We start from the raw sequence: 19,172 nt of genomic DNA, 5'->3' as shown, positions 1-19,172 counted from the left end.
TGGAGTGTGGGAGGAAGCTGGATTGCTCAGAAAGAACCCACATGGGCTCGGGGAGAACATGCAAACTCCACACAGGTGGATGTGAACTCGGGTCCCTTTGCACTGTGAGATGATCGTGCTATTCACTGCGCCACCATAAGTAAAACAACTTAGTCTAAAAAGCTCAAAACACAAACACACATAGTTTTAGATGGATAAAAAGTTGTGGGAAAAAATAATTTACCACAAATTCTGATTACTGTTTTATTAGAAAAAAAGTTTGACAGTCAATCCTATGTTTTTTTGTGTTAGGACACACAGGCTACCACAATAATGAACATGTTAATGTTAAACTTAAACTGTTATCCTTGTAAAGGTAAATTTTTTTGAAACATACAGTAACTTATACCTAATCATATTAAATTGTGCGAGTGGACCAAATATGCTTGCTTTTGAATTGAACCCATTTTTTTTTTTCCTTATCAAAACATAAGTGATCTCAGGAGGGAACTTGGCCAAAAAGAATAAATATCGAAGATACAAAAACTGGGCACATAATATTTACACAAACGTAAGATACATACTTTATATAAGATACTTTAACGAGCATTAAAAAAGTTAGGGCGCGTATAAAAGAAGAACAATCTGTGACATCACAATAAATGTTGTAGGTCTGTCCTTTACAGGCCTCAAAGTGCTCATTAGACATAATCCGGATGCGTATATATATATTTATAATTAATACAGAGGAACGTAGCACTGTAGCCCCTCATAAGATATTAGTACACTCTGGCACTTTTGTTTCTTTTTTGTTTTTGGTCGTACCCGAGTCCATCCGTTGTACGGTTGTCGTTGTATACTAAACGGAGAGAGAGAGGTGATGTCGGGACAAAATGGCGGCGGCGCTCAGGTCCGATGCATCCGTCCGGGGGTGGTGGTGGGGGGCGTCGCTCCTCCGAGGCCCCGCGTGCTGGGCCGCTGCGTGCTTGCACATGTGCTTCATGAGGTAGGTCTCCTGCAATTCAAGGTGTGGGGATGATGTGGTATGCTTTGGGTGGTTTCCATTGAGGAAAGTGGTGAAAAAAAATCGACGGCGATTTGCGAGATTTGACGCGACTCACCGACGTGTACGCTCTGTCGCAAGTGCTGCAGCAGTAGGCCCGAGCGGTCTTGATGGCGTGGGCGGAAAGGTGCATCTGCAGCGACGCCGCGTCCGAGTAAGCGCGGAAGCAGTTGGAACACTTGAACGCCTTGTCTTTGTTGTGGTGCCTCTGGTGAGACTGCAAAACAAAAACAAAACATTAACAAAATATTTACATTGTCAGTATATATTGTACTATATTGTACATCCATCTTCACTCCAGATTGTTGAGTGATAAAACAAAAAATATAGGGTAAAATTCGAGTTTTGCGGCAGAATAACAATATTAATAAACTTTTTTACTTCTTAGATCATAAAATAGAAATCTTTCCAAAAACAAGCTTTAAGCTTCTATGAAGAAAAATAAAATCAACTATGACAAAGTTCACTTTTTAACACTAAAAAGAATCATTATAGTTTTAATCAAAATAAAAACAAACAATAATACAATAAAAATGTCACACAGATATACTGTTTTAAATTTGATCATTACAATCATCATAACAGTCTAATGAGAAATAATGTTAACTGCATTTCAGTTTTGTAATAATAAAATTAATTATATCACTGTAATTGAGTTTTGAATGAAAAATAAAATATTGTTCAAATTACAACATGTAAATTGTATACATACTAAGGTAAAACACACTTCAAATCTCAATATACATAGTATAGTACGTATAGTATGAAGCATTTTATTTTATTAAGTGGAATAAAAAGATAACATTTGAATTTTTAACAGTAAAATTATTACAAAAACAATTAAAAGACAAATGATGAAAACGTTTGATTATTTTCAGTTTTGCAATAAAACATCACTGTATTTTAGTTTTGAATGAACAATGTAATACATACTGTTCAAAACATATATTGTAAATATTATAAAACTAAAATAACACATTTTTAAATGTTAAATACTAAGTAGTCTCTAACTACAATAAAAACATGTAAATCCTCACTAGAATCAAGATAAAAATATACAAGTTTTGTTATCATGAAAAAAAAATCTGCTTTGGTAAAAAGAACTAAAAATACACATGCAAAATAAAATAATAGAATAAAAATAATCCAAACGCATATACTAGTTGATCTCGTAAATGTAATAGCGGCAGTTTACCTGCAGATTAGACAGCTGAGTGAAAGCCTTCTCACATCCAGGTTGGAAGCATTTATATGGCCGATCGCCCGTGTGGATTCTGAGCAAAATTCATTCAAACAACAAAAAGGCAACATTAACTCCAAAATCACCTCTTTCTTCCACAAAAGCCTTCGGTATTCCTTCCGAAGCAAAACATTGGGGGGGGGAGCAGCCCACCTGGTGTGCTGCTGCAGGTGCGAGAGCTGTCGAAAGCACTTCTCGCAGTAGGCGCAGCGGTAGGGCTTGAGGCCCAGGTGGATGCGCAGGTGCTGCGCCAGGTACGGGGCGTTGGCGAAGGTCTTGGTGCAGTGCGGGCACTTGTACGCCTTGGCCTCCGTGTGCGTCTTTGAGTGGATCTGCATGTCCGACTTGGAGAAGAAGGTCAGCGGGCACACTTTACACCTGCGGCCGGGATACAAACGACACGCAATAGGTGGACTAGATGTGGTATCCTTTGCATGAACGGCGACAGATTTTACAGGATGAAGTGGATCACGAAGAACGGGATGCGGGCTGCTTTGAACCGAGGTTGATAAATACCGCACCGGAAGGTGATAGAACAGGGGTGTCTTACTCATATTTATCAGGGGCCGCATTTTAGTTATAATTTTTGTCAGAGGGCCGGTATGATCGTGAAATCAAATCAATTTTAGCTGTCTTTGTCACACTTCTACCTAGTTTTGAAATAAGAGCCCGGTAAAAACTGTTCAAAAGAGATGATGGGAACACAAAATGCTTGTTATTTTTACCCCCAAATTTTTAAATGTTGAGGACAACTTGCAAATTTAGTATTTTAACCAATAACTTGAAGTTTGATCAGGATTTCGCGGGCCACATAAATTGATCTGGCGGGCCGGATCTGGCCCCCGAGCCTTGAGTTTGACACCTGTGTGATAGAAGGACCGACGTTTAGGGAACACGAGGTTCAGATCAGTGGTTCTCAAAGTGGGCTCCGTGAAATAATTTATCTGAAAAGGCAACCCCTAGCCGGGCCATTTTTACATACATAACACATGATGTGGAATTCTTTGGATTATGGTCGCTAAATATAGAATGTTTTTTTTTGTTTTGAATCAACACATGAAACGGACACACCGGCGGACAGACAGAGGGAGCTACAGCGGTAGCTGGCTAGTTCGCACAAGGTGGAATGTTTTGCATCATAATGGCTAAAAAGTAACGGATGATGTGGTATGATTTGGATAATGAGCTGTGCTTCTCCATAGACGGAAAGATTTTGCATTGCGTTACAGTCGGCTTGCACAGAGACAATTGAAATTCTTGCTAAAAGAAAAAATTGTGTATACCATTGGATTACAAGCTGTACCTGTACGTTTTCTCTTTGGCAGTGATGCTGATGGCGGACTGATCGTTGCTGGACGCCAAGATGGGGTACGGCACCACCAAGAGCGAGGAGCCATTTTCCGCTTTGATTTTCCGGCGTCCTTCCTTAGGGGGTTTGGACACCCCGAGCAGTCCCATGAGACCTCCGTTGGTTCTTACGGGCTCCATCCCATGGGGGTTGGTGAAGCTGGAGAGCAGGTGGGGAGTGGAGGCTCCGGAGGGCGGCGTGGTGGGGGAGGTGACCTCAGAGCTGTTGAGGTTTCCCGTTCTGGATGCCAGGGAAACACCTGAAGAACAAAAGCACCTGATGAAAATGCTGCCTTCCAGGAAACTAAAACGTTCCGTTTTGCGTATTACTGAGGTGATCTTCAAAGAGTAAGTAATAGTAATATATATATATATATATATATATTTGAAAATGATGGAAACATTTCGCCTTGAGCGCCCTGCCGTTACCCGAAAGATGGTTTGCCCGAGCGGGGTGCTCGATCAGCTGACGCCAGTCCTCCCACAATCCCCTGGCTTTGATGGCCGCTTTGTCGTCCAGGTTCAAGTTGACGTCGCCCAGAATGCGACCTTGAAAACACGTCGTCAGCATCATCATCACGCCAAGGGCTCGAGCAAACGTCTTCAGGCGTTCAAACTACGGCGTACGTTGCGTGCGTGACGCCGCAGCGACAAGGTGGATGCGCAACGGTGAAAAAGTACCCGTTAGCGAGCTGGAGGTGGGTCGGGCGGGGCTGGCCTGCAGGACGACATCCGGCTGCTGGGCTTTGGACGTCACGTGCTGGCTGCCCTCCGGAGACAACAAGGACTGCTGGGAAGGGAGCGTGACAGGGGGCGGATGAGACGCTCGGATCTTCTCCGCCATCAGCTGTTCCTTCATTCGAACAATGGCGGACTTAATAGGTAATGTGCAAAAAAAAAAAAAAAAAAATCTCTTTTCTTTTGAGATTGTCAAGGTTGCAGATCCTAAAAATAGTCTCCTTTGAATGTAAAAGACATTTTTTTGCATGCCGAATTCTGTGATCGTGTTGCCAGGTAACACTACTTGAATAATTAGAGATTTGGGCAGGCTGAATGATGTATGCAAAAAACACCTCATCAGTTTCTTTTCCCCTGTGGAAATTTTTAAAGGCAAGCAGACTTGAAATGACACTCACCTGAGTGACAGCCATGGTAGGAGGCGGGGGCCAAAAATAGGGACTGTTAAAGCGAGGTTCAGCCATTCTGAAATACAAAGTGAAGGGGGGAAAAAACATGAGTTCAAAATGGCCACAGTAGTTGTTATTGTGATGTGTTCTAATGTTTTCCCTAGGCATTCATTCATTTTTAGGGTGGATTCTCTCGGGTTTCTTCCCAAATTCCCCCCAAAAATCAATGGCGGGTGTACTGAACACTCCAAATTGCCGTTCGGCGCGTATGTGTGTGTGAATGGTTGTTTGTCTTTGTTTGCCCTGCAATTGGCATCACAAATTTGCAATTTACGTTTAAGCATCGCCTATCAGCAAGTTACTATCACACAACTGCAATTTAGCATCACCCATCAGCAATTTAGCATTACCTAGCTGCAATTCCGTGCCGCCCATCTGCAATATAATTTCACCCATCTGAAATTAAGCAATACAAAATCGCTACAAGTGTAAGAACGCATGTCTAATTTTACATTATCCATCAGCAATTTAGAATCACTGCATGCAATACGGACACTTTCTTTCTCGCGCACCTATTCAAAATCCTACAAGAGCTTCAGTTAGCTGTTTGCACAGGCAAGGTGAAGAAGGCATTTGGAGGAGAAGGCGTCTATGCCTATTGGTAGATATGTGGTCACATGAGCAGCGCTTTTGTTTGGGGGACCTCACTGTCAAAGCGTTATCAGAGTAAACACAGGCCATCACAGACCTGACGTCCAACAACCGACTGAGGAACCAACGTAGCAGTGAAAAAGGTTAGTGAAACAAATAATACCCTAACCCTTGTTATTTGTACCCATGACACATATTTGTTTGCATTTGAAATCATCATTGGTGGTATGCTGACATAAAAGAAGCACAGCAACAACAAGGCTATCAAAATCGTTCAAACCCCACGTGGAGGAAAGAAGATCACAGGACCGTACCATTTTTCATTCTGGGGCAAAAAGAAAACGGAAGCACCCATGCTTGAAAAGGTGTTAAAAGCTGGACATTTCGAGTGGAACCAACAATTTTATCAGACATTTTGGGGACTTGTCTCGAATACTTAAAAAAAAAAGAAAAATGACATCCCCACTTAACCTTAACTTAGTTTTATTATTCAGCTCCATAAGGTCAACCTTTAAAAGTTATCATGGAAGCCCACCCCCCCACCCCCACCCCCCCCCCACACACACACACACACACACTTGCTCTGCGTCTCTCGCAACCAAGGAAACAAACAAACAAAAAATGGTTCCTCTTTTTTTCCACTTTTATTGGAGGAATCTATTTTCTTGATCTGAGGCTCAGTTTAGAGCACGTGGACAACACCATTGTTTATTCTGCCATGGTGTCACACCACTTAATATAATATTAAGTTTGATCATCCAAACAATGCATTTAAGCCTGGGAGGAACATGATGATAACACTAAAAATATACAAAATTAAAACACTCTTTGATAACTCCATAAGATCAACTTTTTGGCATTCATGTGTTCACCCTCTGCCAGAAACAAAATTGTGTGTTCTTATCTATGGCATTCATACGGTATGCTTTAATAAGATTCAAAACTTGCATTAGAGCAACTTGAGAAAAAAGTCATTTGAGCATTTTTATTACCCTAATTCCCCAAGTATAAGACACACCTATGTATATAAACGACCTTAATTTTGGGGTCAAATTCTGGTATTTTCTAAGTTACTGGATGTAAGACACACCAACACTTTGGGAACTATGTAAAAACTATCGTAAAACAGAATAAATCTCATCTTTTGTAAACTTCATATTTTCTTGTGTTTATAACCTTAAGTTCCTACCTTATGAGCGGTCAGTGAACGCCTCGCCAGTGTAGCTTTGAATGTGCTCGAAGCAGTTGGTTTTTCCTTCCTCGCTACGCAGCTTGAGTTCATTTTACCATAAATACCAAAAGATGCTCAGCATCTATGTTTCACCAAGGTAATGATTGTGTGTATATGCCAAGGACCACAATTAATAAACGATAATAATAAATGGAATACCTTTCAGCACATTGTGCTTTAAAACTCGGCTTATGGGTCTGACATATCAATCTTCCTTGAATTGTGCCCCCCCCCAAAAAAATACATCTACTTTTTAAGTTACCGTTTATAGGATACACCCATACTTTTGCCCGTCATTTTTGAGAGAAAAAAGTGCTTTTATAGTTGGGTAATTACTTTCATTTTTACTCATTCCGAGTTGCATCGATCAGTGGGAACATACACTTTTCATCATTTACTTCTGTCATATCTCAAGGACAAAAACGGGACAAGATCAAAATTGTTATTTTTTTTCCCCCTGTTTTGTGAAAATGAAAATACAAAAACCCAATCTAAATTGCCATGGCTGCAAAATCCTGGATAACGAGACAGTACATCTACCGCAGATACTAGTATGCATTAGTACTGAGTATATTTAAAAAGTGTTTCAGTAACAAGAAAAGCAAGCATAGCGCCGATGTCACAAAATTCCCGCAAGTTAGACGAGCCTGCAGGAGGTGAAAGCGATCCACTGCGCCATCATTAGACAAATATTTAAGGGGAGTTGTACGGGACCAATAGTTTTTTTTTTGTTGCTTTTGGCTGGCGTACGCGGCCCAGTGTTATGCCTCGGCTAAAGCAAACACACGCAGGAATGGTGTAAGAGTGCCAAAGTATGCAATGAGAAATGTCTCCAAAAGACTAAAAAAAAACAGTGGGAGAAGGGGAAAAAAAAAAAAGAGATTTTTTTTATGTACATGCAAAAATTAGGTTCTGCACATCTGGAACACATGTAAAAACAACCCCAGTCTACCATGGAATTGTGTCTTATTACCTCCAAGCAAAGTGCAGGCGCGAGACGTGCGCACGGCGGGCTCGGGTTACGACGGTCCCCATATTGCAAAGTTACAAAAGGACAAATAAAGAAAGCCGCAAGAATACATCATCATGCAGTACAAGGAGGCCTGCTCACTTAGTTCCATATTTTGTTTTTCATTTAATAGTTTTACATTCATGGCCTGGGCCTACACTTTACTACAGAATTAGTGTAGTGGTTGTCATCATTTTTACACCAAATTCCACCTCAGAATGAATCTTCTAAAGCTCTCCAAGAACCACCAACAGTAGTAGCATATTCGGCTTAACCGTTTATTTTTGGAAAAGTACACCGGAGTGCCTAACCGTTAGGATCACCTGACTTACATGCTTTGAGGTACAAGCAGTCATTTGGCATTTTTTGTTGTTTGTTTTTACACTAAAAATGCACAACAATTGAAGAAGTCGTCAAAAAAGAGGCTTCATCCTGTTTAATTCCATTTCCAGTTTATGTTTACTATCAAAATAAACAAAACAAAGAGATTGTATTTAAAGCAACATGGCTTTGCCTAATTAAGAAAACCATTAACATACTAATGGTTATTATCAATAGTTGCTGGTATCATCTTTCACTGTTGTCCATGAACCAGAAAGTAGCCTGCTGCTAACTAGCATATAAACAAACACAAATATAACATTTGACATGTTTTCACTTTCATTAGAATCTATTCAATTTATAAATTTCTATTTAATGCACGTGGTAGTTCATTGAAGACTAATTGTTCGTAGGCGTGAGCGTAAGTAGTTTGTCCACATGTGCCCTGCGATTGGCTGCTAATCAGTCCATTTGTCAGAGAGGATCAGGTCCATTGGGGGCCTGATGAGGACAAGCATGACCAATAAATAATGGATGCCCGCCAAATCCTAAATCATTTGTGTTTCTTTGTTCTTGCCAGGTAATGCAGAGGTTCAAGTTAGGAGGACCCAGGTAAAAGGTAAAAAAAAAAAAAAGATGAAATGACTGTGTATTTGTTCACTCGCCTAGCTTATGCATGGGAGGTGTGGGTTCAATTCCCACTCAGCAACCAGCCCAGGAAGTAGTTTTCCTCTCGCCAAAAAACAGCTGGGACCGGATCCAGCTCACCCGTGACCCTCTTGAGGATAAGCATTATTGCAAATGGATGGCTAAAGCTAACCTCATCCATCCCCCTTGTTGTTATTAAAGGCGAGACAGGGCACATATACAGGACAAAAACTTATGCACACATTCATAATGAGAGTCTTTAAACTAGCCTAACCAGGGGTAATAAAGAAAATAAAACAAAATAATATTAAAATGTCGTTTAAAATTTTGCCACATTCATCTTGTAATGGTGCAGAAACTGGAGACTCCAATTACGATTTGAACATGCTGGGAAATGAAAGTAAAGACCTTAGAGGTTGTTTTTGTTGAGATCCCTAAATGCACATCTCTATTGAAATTTTATTGTTTTTGTCAATAACTCAAAATTAATCTGTCCCCCAAACATACATTGAATGTTTTTCAGCATGTTTTCCAATCTCTCACGAATTGCAGGGGCTGACAGTACGCTAAATAAGCAACAACGATGTCAACGATTTTGTTTTTCCTCAGACGGAAACTAGTACAAGCACTCAACTCTTGAGTAATCATCGATCCCCAATACCACTAGCAGACCTACCTCTGATAAACACCCCCCCCCCAAAAAAAACAGATAATTTTACAAAAAGACGTACCAAATATGTCATTTTCCTTTAAATGCCATAAATTAATGACAATGTTTTATTTTTTAATTTATAATTTCTAGATTGTGAAGCACGATGCCTTGAAACAAGACCAGTTACTGTCCCGATTTTTTTTTTTACTTGGTATACAGTAGGTACTCGCTCATCGCTTGTTCAAGTAGAAATATTGATTTTTTTTTTTTTGGTGAACTCTCTAATTGCTGAGAAATCCCGATAGTGTAAAACCCCACGTATTCATATAGATACATAGTAAAACATTAGAAAAATGAAATACGATGTTCTGCACGAATAAAAGGGTTTGATTTTGAGTTCATGTTGCGTAATCCACCATCGTCGCCACAATGATGATCATCAATGCTTGAAATGTAATGATTACTACTGTAAACCGATTTGGAGAGCTGCAGGGATCTTCAATATGAATAAGAATCATCCTTAAAATGTGGCGTTCCGTCCTAACGCAAGGTAACGTTTCATTGTGATGCTGCTGGCTAGTTGCAGCCTGCCGCCTCCTCTCTCGTCTGCTTTTGGCCCAAAATGAGACAAAAGAGAAACAAAAATGGCAGCGCCTTCCTCGCTTTTATTTTTATAAGCAGCGGGCCCCATTGGCGACTCCGAGTTGGGCACAGGCGAGCGTTTGTGCACATCGAGCGGCCCCCTTTTTCCCTTTCGCCTTGTTGACTCGCATTTTGCAGCTTTAAATATCCCGGCTGCTTGAAGGGAGGAAAAAAAAACAGCCCTGATGACACTTCCTCCGACAAACGCGACGTCTTTCATGGAGGATGTGCGGGATGGATAGGAATCGCGCTCGCACAGCGAATGCAATGCAATCGAGAAATAAATAGACGTTTATCACAGGGGCGCCGCAGAGTGGCTCCTTTTTTTTGGGGGGGGGGAAGCAATGGCAACTTTAGTTTCTGCACGACTTGCGTAATGACGATACTAATCCAGCGAGTTGAAAGCTCGGCGACGTCGACGAGATTTGTTAGGAGGAACCGCGGACGTACCTGCTGAAATGAGAAGATTCTTTGGGAAACGGTCGCCTCTCGCTTTCTTTTCCTGTCGATTTGCAGTCAGGCGGACTTCAAACCTTCCGGGTCGCCTGTTGTTCACTTCTGGGTCCTGCAGGAGGCGAACCCCCGGCAGTGATCAGATTTTTTTCCGCTTCTCTTTTCTTTCTTTTTTTAACCCATTTCATGCCACATTTTGGGTTCTTTTTTTTTTATGGGGAGAGAGGACGATTAGAGGGAACGTGAACGCGCTCCCTGCATGTTGGTAGAAAGCTGCACGTGAACGCGCGGGCCGGGCTGATGTGCACACATCAGCGCCAGGTGGTGCTCGTGGCACGTGACCCACAGAGCAGGCCGCGCGAGCAGCGTCATCACCATTCCAATTAGGTTTACTTGGGAATAATTGCTAGTGATATTATACCTATTATTTAATTCTAACCAATAGTTTTATTATGATTAATACAATCGTTGCTATTAACACAATCTATCTTGTTATTGTTATTATTATTAAGTTCTGATCACATTATTATTATTATACTAGTGAAATCCAGGAATTAGGAATTAGAATTTATACTTTGAGTATTTGAAACTAAGATTACTGCACGTATTTACTTAAATCTGTAATTATTAAACCTTATGCAGTAACTGCACTGTTATCTTTTCCCGTTTCCATTCCTTGGCCATGGTCGGGGAGCACGGAGGTCCAGAATTAGTCTCTGGCAAAACAACCAGTCAATCAACTCATGGGCATCCTACAAGACTTGTGAATGCCCCCCGGCATGTCCCCGACCAATAAGGGCAGGTGTTGTAATCCACTCCTGCCGATGTCGGGAGCCAATCACGTCTTGTAGGAGTGCCCGTGAGCTGATGGATTGGTTGCTTCGCCAGTCTCCTACAAGACTTTTGAATGGCCCCCGGCATGACTCCGACCAATGAGGGCAGGTGTTGTAATCCACTCCTGCCGATGTCGGGAGCCAATCACGTCTTGTAGGAGTGCCCGTAAGCTGATAGATTGGTTGCTTCGCCAGTCTCGTCCAAGCTTTTGACTACAGTACCTCCAGGAGCTATTTCCAAGTGCATCTCACATGCAAGTGACAATGAGCAGCTGAAGGGAGTACGGTGAGGACGAAAGAGACCTTTGGGAAGACGTTGCAAATACTTTTGTAACAAATTGGAATTTTGAGTGTAAACGCTGCTTGCCAGTTTTTATGTTTGGTCAGGCTCCACTCAAAGTGGATGTCGGAGGAATGCTCATAGCATGTGCAGTTACAGTCAACTCGACTGTTTGGCATGCAGGAAACCTTCACAGCGCGCCTCTCCTCAATACGGCTTTTTGCACAACGCGAAGCACTAAGGGCGCAAAGGATGAAGCACGAAGTAGCGAGGGAACAGAACGCTGTATTGGAACACATTGCTCAAAAGGCATTTCAAAACTACGCTTTTTTGTTCAAAAAAAACTTAGCGGAATGACTGTTGCCTCTGAAGTGGGAGTGGCTACCTTCATAACACACAAAGGGACACCTTTGTGACAATGTTTGCCTTTAGTGCATCTTTTAACGCTTTAAATTGAAAGTAGACTCATAAACCAAAGAACTAACGATGAATTACATTTGGATCATTGGCCGTTCGACAGATGATGGTAATCCGTTTCATATATTCAATACGTGCGAAGCTTTAAGTCCGTCTGGTTTCTGTTCGATATCATGTTGAAGGGTCAAGTTAGCAAAATGATTGGATAAAATGTTTTTATCCAACATTTTAAATATATACTACTAGAAGTACTGCAAAAAGTGGATAGGGCCAACCACTGAACATATGGAATGTAAATTTAATGATGATTAAGTATGGTGGACTACTGATACACATGTAAACCTGTTCATTGTGAGGTTTCGGTTCTAGTTTAAGGTTTTTTTTTCCTTGAGAAGCTTGAGAAGTTTATTTGTCCAAGTGATTATGATGACTCATGCCTAGCAGAGCGCAATTTGAGGAAATACAACAATCATGTTGAAATGTTTTTCTGAAAATGACTCATTTTTGTATTTAATAGAGACATAATTGTACCTAGATTAGTGTGTGTGAATAATCGTATTTTCTAATCCTTAGTGCAATGCATTACGCATGTCTGCAGTTTGTAATCCAACCCTAGAGGGGCACTTGTGTTTGTGCCCTAAGAAATCTACCTAGCAACAGCCAAAGGTAGTAAGAAGCTTTGAACTAACTCTCAAACTGTAATAAAGCTACAATCAAGTTTTAAGATAGATTGTTCGGTGCATTTTGCGCTTTGACTTGCAAGCGCATTTGAGATGGCAGCGCTGAATGGTGGCTGTGAACTCAACTCACTGCAATAGTGAACATTTAAAAAAAAAAGGGGACCCTAATGTTGTTTAAGACAAACCCCCTTTTTGAATGTTCCATTATGTAAATATCATATTCTCCCATGTCAAACAACTTTAAAATGTTTTTGTTTTGTTTTTTAAACTGCATAAACACAAAATTAGTCTATTGTAAGAGTCCCCCTCCAAAAAAATGTCCATGTGGAATCATGTTGATGATTTCATTAGCCCCTTTGGTGAGTCAATGTTTCATAAACACCGGCTTTATTATATTTTTTAATTTTGGAACAATGACTGCTTGCAAAAAACGGACATTATAACCCCTGGAGGACCATAACTTGTCCCCATTTTCAAAGTGTTTAAATAATAAATGGAATTCAATAATACATCCAGTAACATAACTCTTACATTGAGAAGTGGAGAGAAGAGCTGAGAGCCAGTACGTCTGGTGTAATAATGAATCCTACTCGAGTTTGAGGCATGACATGTCCGGCTTCAGTATTTTTGGCCGCGGGATCTGTCACTGCGAAAATGATTGGTTGCCACATTCAGTGTGGCAGCATTTTTTTATAAAATGTATTTATTTTGTACAAGTGATGCACATTTATTTTACAATGAATATAAATGGTCATCAATTTTCACTGTGGTCTTCTTACATGGGCGAAGCGGCCCATCACCAAGAGGTTGAAAGCGTCATAAACTCTCTCTCGGGTTAAGTGTATTAGCATTCAGTTGCCTGAACAAGTGAAATAATTCCCTTTCTCTGTTTTCTTCTCACCTTGTTTGTCTTGACACGCTCATCTCGCGGGCGTGCTAGTTGTTTGACTGGTTCCTCGAGTCTGTTCAAACAGTGCCACGCCCGCCACTGCTCCAGGTGCAAGCGAGCAAGGCACCCTGGGAGGCCACAAGCGAGGGGCCGTGCAGTTGAGGAGGAGGGTTATTAGCCACGGCAAAAAGGGGGGTGGGGAGGGACGAGGAAGTGAGCTTGTTGAAGAGCTCCGGAGTGACATGCGGCTCTGAAGGCTCCCGGGGGTGACCAGGTAATGAAAATTCCGCTCTCTCAAAATAATCTTGGAGTGAATGCCCGCTCAGTGATCATATGTTGCTGATTCAAGTGATTGTCACGTGTGTGTGTGTGTGTGTGTAAACATCGTTGTGGGCACGTCAGGATTAGTGCTCACTACTGAAATGCACGCACACACACTACCGAAATGCATTTTTCACTGCATTTCAATATATTTTATGAGCATAGTTCAGGATAACGTGGGAATGATGTGAGGATTTCGGTAGTGTATCAAAGTGTTATGTTAGCGTGTGATATTGTTTCAGTAGTGCATGGGTGACAGTTGTATAGTTGTGCATGTGAGAGATTTTGGTCATGCTTTTGAGAATTTCAGTAGCCTAGTGTTTGAGAAAAAAAGTTTCAGTAAAACTTTCAGTAGTGGGTGTGCTTTTCAGCAGCAGGTGTATGACAACCTCAGTTGTGTGAGGGAGTTCCAGCAGCATGTGAGAGAATGTTTCAGGGGTGCATGTGTGAGGCATTGTCAGTAGTGTGTGTGTGAAAGTTTTTCAGCAGCATGCGTGAGAGTTTCACTGCAAGATTTCTCGACTGTAAACAAGGGAATTTCATTTGTGAGAAATTTCAGCAGCACATCTGAGAACCATTCTACAACCTATGTATGAGAGCATTTTAATACTGACTGGCATAATTTTAGTCATGTATTATCTTTTAAATTAATTAGAGAACATTTCAGAGGTGTGTGAGAAGGCTTCAAAAAGTGTGCCTGTGTTAGTATATTTTAATTGTGCATGAGAGCTTTTCAGTCGCATATGAGAGAGCATTTTAGGTGTGTGAAGTTTTTAAATATTTTGCATAATGTACTGTATATCACATTTAACAATTGTTTGAGAATATTTAACGAGTGTGTAATAATCTTCAATTGTGTGAGTGTGAGAAAATTTGAGGAAACCACGCATGAGAGCGTTTCACAAAAATCAGAATATTTCAGGAATGCGTTTGAGTGTAAGAGTATAAGAGCATTTCAGTAGTGCATGAACGAGTGATGATTTCAGTATAACTACAGTATGCAAATATTTGGGAATTGTGTGACATTGTTTCAGTGGTGTTTCAGAACTTTTAGGTAGCATGCGTAAAAGCAATTTGTCAGCAGCATGTGTGAGCGTTCATTTGCATGACAGCTGTAAGAATCGTGTCTCAGTTGTGTGCAAGAGCAACAAAAACAACATAAGCAGTAGGATGTGTGTGCAAGCATTTCAGTATTGCACATGAGAGTATCTCAATAGTGTTTGTTCGAAGTTGTGTAAATGATGTCCCCTCATAGTCAACAGTGCAAAGTTCAAGTATTGATTCCCAAGCACAGCAAGCGCAGAAATAACGATGGCTTTTCTGGTCTGCCAAGCGGGTGACATTCCTGAGCTGGTGCAGCCCCAGGCCAAATCGGCAAACCGGTTTTGAGCTGCACATTGCGTGTGGTGTGGCCGCAGACATGGACGGCGTGTTGGACAGCGCATCGGTGTTGTGCGTCTTCAAGATGGTGTGCGGCCTCCTGTGCCTGCCCTCGTTGGCGACGTCGCGCAGTCCCGTGGGATTCTGCGGCTGCTGTGTCCTCGTCTTCACTGACTTCTTGCTAACAGGTCAGCGCGTGGCAAACACTTGAAGTTAAAAGGTGTTTAGAAAAAAACACTGTAGGTCCAGCGACAATTTCATCGGCGAAATAAACAATGCGTTGAATTGCCTATTTGCATTATGGTTCTTTGAAAGGTTCGATGAAGGCAAAAGGTGTTTTTGATGTTCACAAAATCTCTCTACTTTGGTTTAAAAATCACTAAATCTTGAAAGTAGGGACTTGAAATTGTTTGTATTCTTGTAGACTCGGATGTCTTGAATACAAAAGTGCCACATTGAAGTGATTTTTTTGTTTTGTGTGTACAAAAATTCAGACTTGAAACTTTTTCCAAATGTACATTGCTAGGCTCTTTGCAGCCTCAATGACCTTTCAACAAATACAAAGCTCTTAGCTTGTATTGATACCTGCCCTGCCATACTTACAAAACACGTTAGATTATGATGCGTTAAATGAAGACTGACCCCCCTACTCTAAGATTATCTATAGAAAATGTATAAGTACACCTACATCTGTATCCATTTAAACCGTAGGTGTCAGAGTCCAGTCCTCGAGGGCCGGTATCCTGCATGTTTTCCGGTTTTCTCTCCCAACACACCTGATTCAAATGATTAGTTCACTAACAGGAGCTTGAAAATGATCCTAATCACTTGAATCAGGTGTGTTTGAGAGAGAGCGTTCAAAAACATTCCGGATACCGGCCCTCGAGGACTGGAATTCGATACCTATGATTTAAACATTAACAAAAAAAAAAACAAACAATATAAATAAACTTAAAAACACCGCTTTTTGGCAGCATTTATACGGGTTACAGTTTAGTCTAAAACTGAAAAAAAAAAAAACAACTGCATCAAAGTGAAACTGAAAAAAAGATGAAAATCCTTCTTCGTTTAGAAAACACTATTGCATTGTTGATGTTTAATGCGTTTGGTTTGTTCTACGTTGTTAGGCAGTTTTGACATTCTCCTACTCATCTTGAACCCGAACAGGAAGCTGAGTGAAAATGTCACCTTGTGTCTTGCAGTGTACCTGAGTTTCCTGGGCCTATTTGAGTCTTGGATCGTGGAGCTGACGCCGCCGGCGGGTGTCATAGCCCTGCGCTTCCTGCTCTTCCTGAGTCACACCTACGGCGCGGTGCTGTTGCTCCTCACGCCCCTCATAGCCGTGGAGACCCTCACTCGATTCCTGTGGATGAGAGAGGAAAGGGAAGAGTCGGAGTTTGATGACGATGAAGATGAGGAGGAGAAAGACAGCTGGCAGCGACACGCCATCGGCTACCTGTGCTGTTTGTCGGTTTGGGTGGCGGTGGCGCTCAGCCTGCGCTGTCGATGGAAGTCGGAGGAAGTCAGGGCGGTGGCTTGTTTGGCCGGCGGTGGCTCTTTGATGCAATGCCTGCCCAACATCCTGAGCCCCCTGCCCAACGCAATGCGCCCCTGCTGGGCCGTGGCCTTCCTCTACTTGATGCTGATCCTGCTGACGTGCTCGCTCCTTCTCCTGCGACGGACGATAACGGGCCGACAATCTAAGGAGAAGGCGCACACCGTGATGCCCCTTGAAACGCCGCGGCGGCGGCGGGGTTCAAACTTGACACTGGCCCTGCTGTCCGTGCTCGGCGTCATAGTGCTTCCGCTTTACCTCGGCGTCAATGTTCTTCTGCTAAGGAGCGTGGAGACCCTCCTGGAGGCCTGCATCAGATTCTTAATGGGATCCGCCCCCCGAGGATCAACCGCAGATGTCGTCACGTCGGTGTGAGGCAATCGGACGACTATGGGAAAGGGATTATGGGATTACGGGATGGTGTTTACAAGCGGGGACTCGGATGCCGGCGAGGTGCTGAGGAGGCAGGTTGAAGAGAGGCTTGCCGGCTAAAGCTGAGGAGGATTAGTGGTCACTTTCAGGACCGGGATGCAATAGACTGGCGTTAACAGATAAGAATTTGATCATCATTCATTTTTGATGGTGGTCAAAACAATAAATCGAGGGACTTTTCAAAGAAATGTCACATTAAGGTCAATGTGCATATGAATGGTTGTTTGTCAATGTGTCATGTGATATGCTGGTGAAAATCCTCTACCAAATTTCAACATAGTTCATTGGCACCGAGATGACACAGGACTGCAAAGCACTACTAATTGATTTGACTAGGTTTCAAAGGAAGCTGCTCAACAAGGGCGGTAGCCATCATTTTTTTTGACACCTTATACACTCAGGGTTTCATTAAATAATGTTGTAACTATAGAAATTCATATATGCAGTTAATGTGGCATGAGAATACTTCATGCTTGTAAAATGTAAAGAAAAAAATCATTAAAAAAATCCTCATAGGTCTGACCGTGTTAAAGTGGCAAAGTGGGGGATTTGCCACCCCAGGTCACCCTATTTGCTCCAAGGTAAAAAAAAAAAACAGCAATTATTAGCAAATAACAAATATGCAAAGGCTCCTTCTACTTCTATTCTCTAACGCAAATTCAGATGAAATAATTCACCAATGACCCAAATCTAGGTCAAGCACAATAGTCAAGGATGGCTGAATTTAAAAACGAGGTAAAAATTGTGGGCTAAAAAGGATAAACACAATTGTTCTAATATTGATTCGGACTCTTATACCCACACATACTGTACATAAATATAAAAAGTCTTAAGATTGCTATCAGGACCAAAATATAAAATGGACACTGATTGTTCTGTCATACATTAAAATGACACCGCTTAAGTTTGAATGAAAACAAATCTTATCAAAAAGTAACAAAAGAGAAAGCAGTGATTACATTATTAAACTCAAACATTTGGCGACTGGTCTGCGACTGGACCAGTAAGATCTGTTTACACACACTGCAGTTGGACAGGTGAGCAAACTAAAAAGAAAAGCAAAGGGCCAAGGGTGGATAAAAACCATTACACAGGGAATGACATGGAAACTGAAAACTTACACAAGATGAATCAAAAATGTAATAATTACGCAAACAATAAGAACACACAGTGAAAAAACTAATAGATGATGGCTCACCAGTTAGTTGACTTGTGGTCAGCTTGTCCACCTTGTGATTCTGGCTTCAAATCTCAGCTATGATCTGCCTGCCTGTGCTCGCGTGGGGTTTTCTGTATTCTAAGAACATGTGTTGTGTATTAATCGAAGACGGCAAGTGTGAATGTCAGACTTTCTATTTGCGCTTTGTGTAGTTGACCAGTCACCCAAGTCAAGCAAGAAAGCTAACCTGCTGACCTTAATGGGCATTGAAGTGCTTAAAAATGGATGAATAGATGGTCATTTGAAAAAAATAAATCTGATGTAATATATATATGGCAATTTTGCAATAAATCTAATTTAAATCTGAATTAACTCGATTTCTTGATTTTCCCTTTTATTTTTTTCTTCCATAAAAGACCCAAAAACATAAGCATGTAATTTGTAAAATGCATAATATGTAATATGTAGTCAAAACCGGTTTTAGATTCAATGTATTTTTTTTTTTCTCAAGGAAATGACAATTCATGATAAAATCCAGCAAGCAATGCATTTCTGTTAGTAGTTGGTCGGTCAAAACCTAAAAAAAACATTTATTTCAAATTTATATGCACAATTTTAGTTTTATTTATTTGGAATAGAAGTAGCATCTCAAAATAACTATTTGGACTGCACAAAGTTGATTTTTTTTTTTTTTTAATAAAATGAGGAAATATTACTTTAAACTAAAATATGCAAACAAGGTCAAAAATTGAAATATAATTCGACCTCCCCCGCCCTGTGTAATGATGTACGCCCTTTTTTATTTTTTAAACAACTGGGAATTTATCTGAATAACTGAACTGGTATTTCAAGAATTTGACCAT

General features: G+C 41.1%; 2 protein-coding genes across 9 annotated transcripts; one reads left to right on the top strand and one right to left on the bottom strand.

Annotated features, from left to right (window-relative positions):
- Positions 1–229: 229 nt before the first annotated feature.
- znf362a (zinc finger protein 362a) lies at positions 230–10,678 on the bottom strand. Of its 4 annotated transcripts, none has more exons than XM_088423254.1 (9): positions 10,361–10,678; positions 4,766–4,832; positions 4,311–4,503; positions 4,059–4,178; positions 3,586–3,889; positions 2,436–2,660; positions 2,238–2,316; positions 1,101–1,259; positions 230–994 (listed from the first exon to the last, which is right to left on the bottom strand). In XM_088423254.1, the coding sequence occupies exons 2-9, from the start codon at positions 4,829–4,831 to the stop codon at positions 839–841; spliced, it is 1,302 nt and encodes a 433-aa protein (XP_088279380.1). In that variant the 5' UTR covers position 4,832; positions 10,361–10,678; the 3' UTR covers positions 230–838. The 4 variants fall into 4 exon arrangements, with proteins under 4 accessions (XP_088279380.1, XP_088279382.1, XP_088279383.1 ...); XM_088423256.1 differs by having other exon boundaries at positions 4,311–4,476; positions 10,361–10,677; XM_088423257.1 differs by having other exon boundaries at positions 4,311–4,419; positions 10,361–10,677.
- Positions 10,679–11,370: 692 nt separating this feature from the next.
- LOC148419338 (uncharacterized) lies at positions 11,371–18,677 on the top strand. Of its 5 annotated transcripts, none has more exons than XM_088423261.1 (4): positions 11,371–11,482; positions 13,514–13,736; positions 15,117–15,351; positions 16,366–18,677. In XM_088423261.1, the coding sequence occupies exons 3-4, from the start codon at positions 15,204–15,206 to the stop codon at positions 17,091–17,093; spliced, it is 876 nt and encodes a 291-aa protein (XP_088279387.1). In that variant the 5' UTR covers positions 11,371–11,482; positions 13,514–13,736; positions 15,117–15,203; the 3' UTR covers positions 17,094–18,677. The 5 variants fall into 5 exon arrangements, with proteins under 5 accessions (XP_088279387.1, XP_088279389.1, XP_088279388.1 ...); XM_088423262.1 differs by lacking the exon at positions 11,371–11,482 and adding an exon at positions 11,496–12,002 and having other exon boundaries at positions 15,202–15,351; XM_088423260.1 differs by lacking the exon at positions 11,371–11,482 and adding an exon at positions 11,498–12,002.
- Positions 18,678–19,172: the final 495 nt, after the last annotated feature.

Source organism: Hippichthys cyanospilos, chromosome 9, assembly GCF_059441005.1.
Source record: "Hippichthys cyanospilos isolate Australia breed blue-spotted pipefish chromosome 9, RoL_Hcya_1.0, whole genome shotgun sequence".
NCBI lineage: Eukaryota > Metazoa > Chordata > Actinopteri > Syngnathiformes > Syngnathidae > Hippichthys > Hippichthys cyanospilos.
This window is presented reverse-complemented; position numbering and strand designations above follow the sequence as displayed.

What these genes read in the sequence shown, in the direction of transcription:
- LOC148419338 (XM_088423259.1), top strand. An exon ending in CACTGACTTCTTGCTAACAG is followed by an intron (nt 15,352 to 16,365) that starts GTCAGCGCGTGG and finishes TGTGTCTTGCAG; the next exon opens with TGTACCTGAGTTTCCTGGGC.
- znf362a (XM_088423254.1), bottom strand. Translation starts at nt 4,831, where the DNA reads ATGGCTGAACCTCGCTTTAACAGTCCCTATTTTTGGCCCCCGCCTCCT. An exon ending in GCCAAAGAGAAAACGTACAG is followed by an intron (nt 2,661 to 3,585) that starts GTACAGCTTGTA and finishes TCCCGGCCGCAG; the next exon opens with GTGTAAAGTGTGCCCGCTGA. An exon ending in GCGACAGAGCGTACACGTCG is followed by an intron (nt 995 to 1,100) that starts GTGAGTCGCGTC and finishes CTTGAATTGCAG; the next exon opens with GAGACCTACCTCATGAAGCA.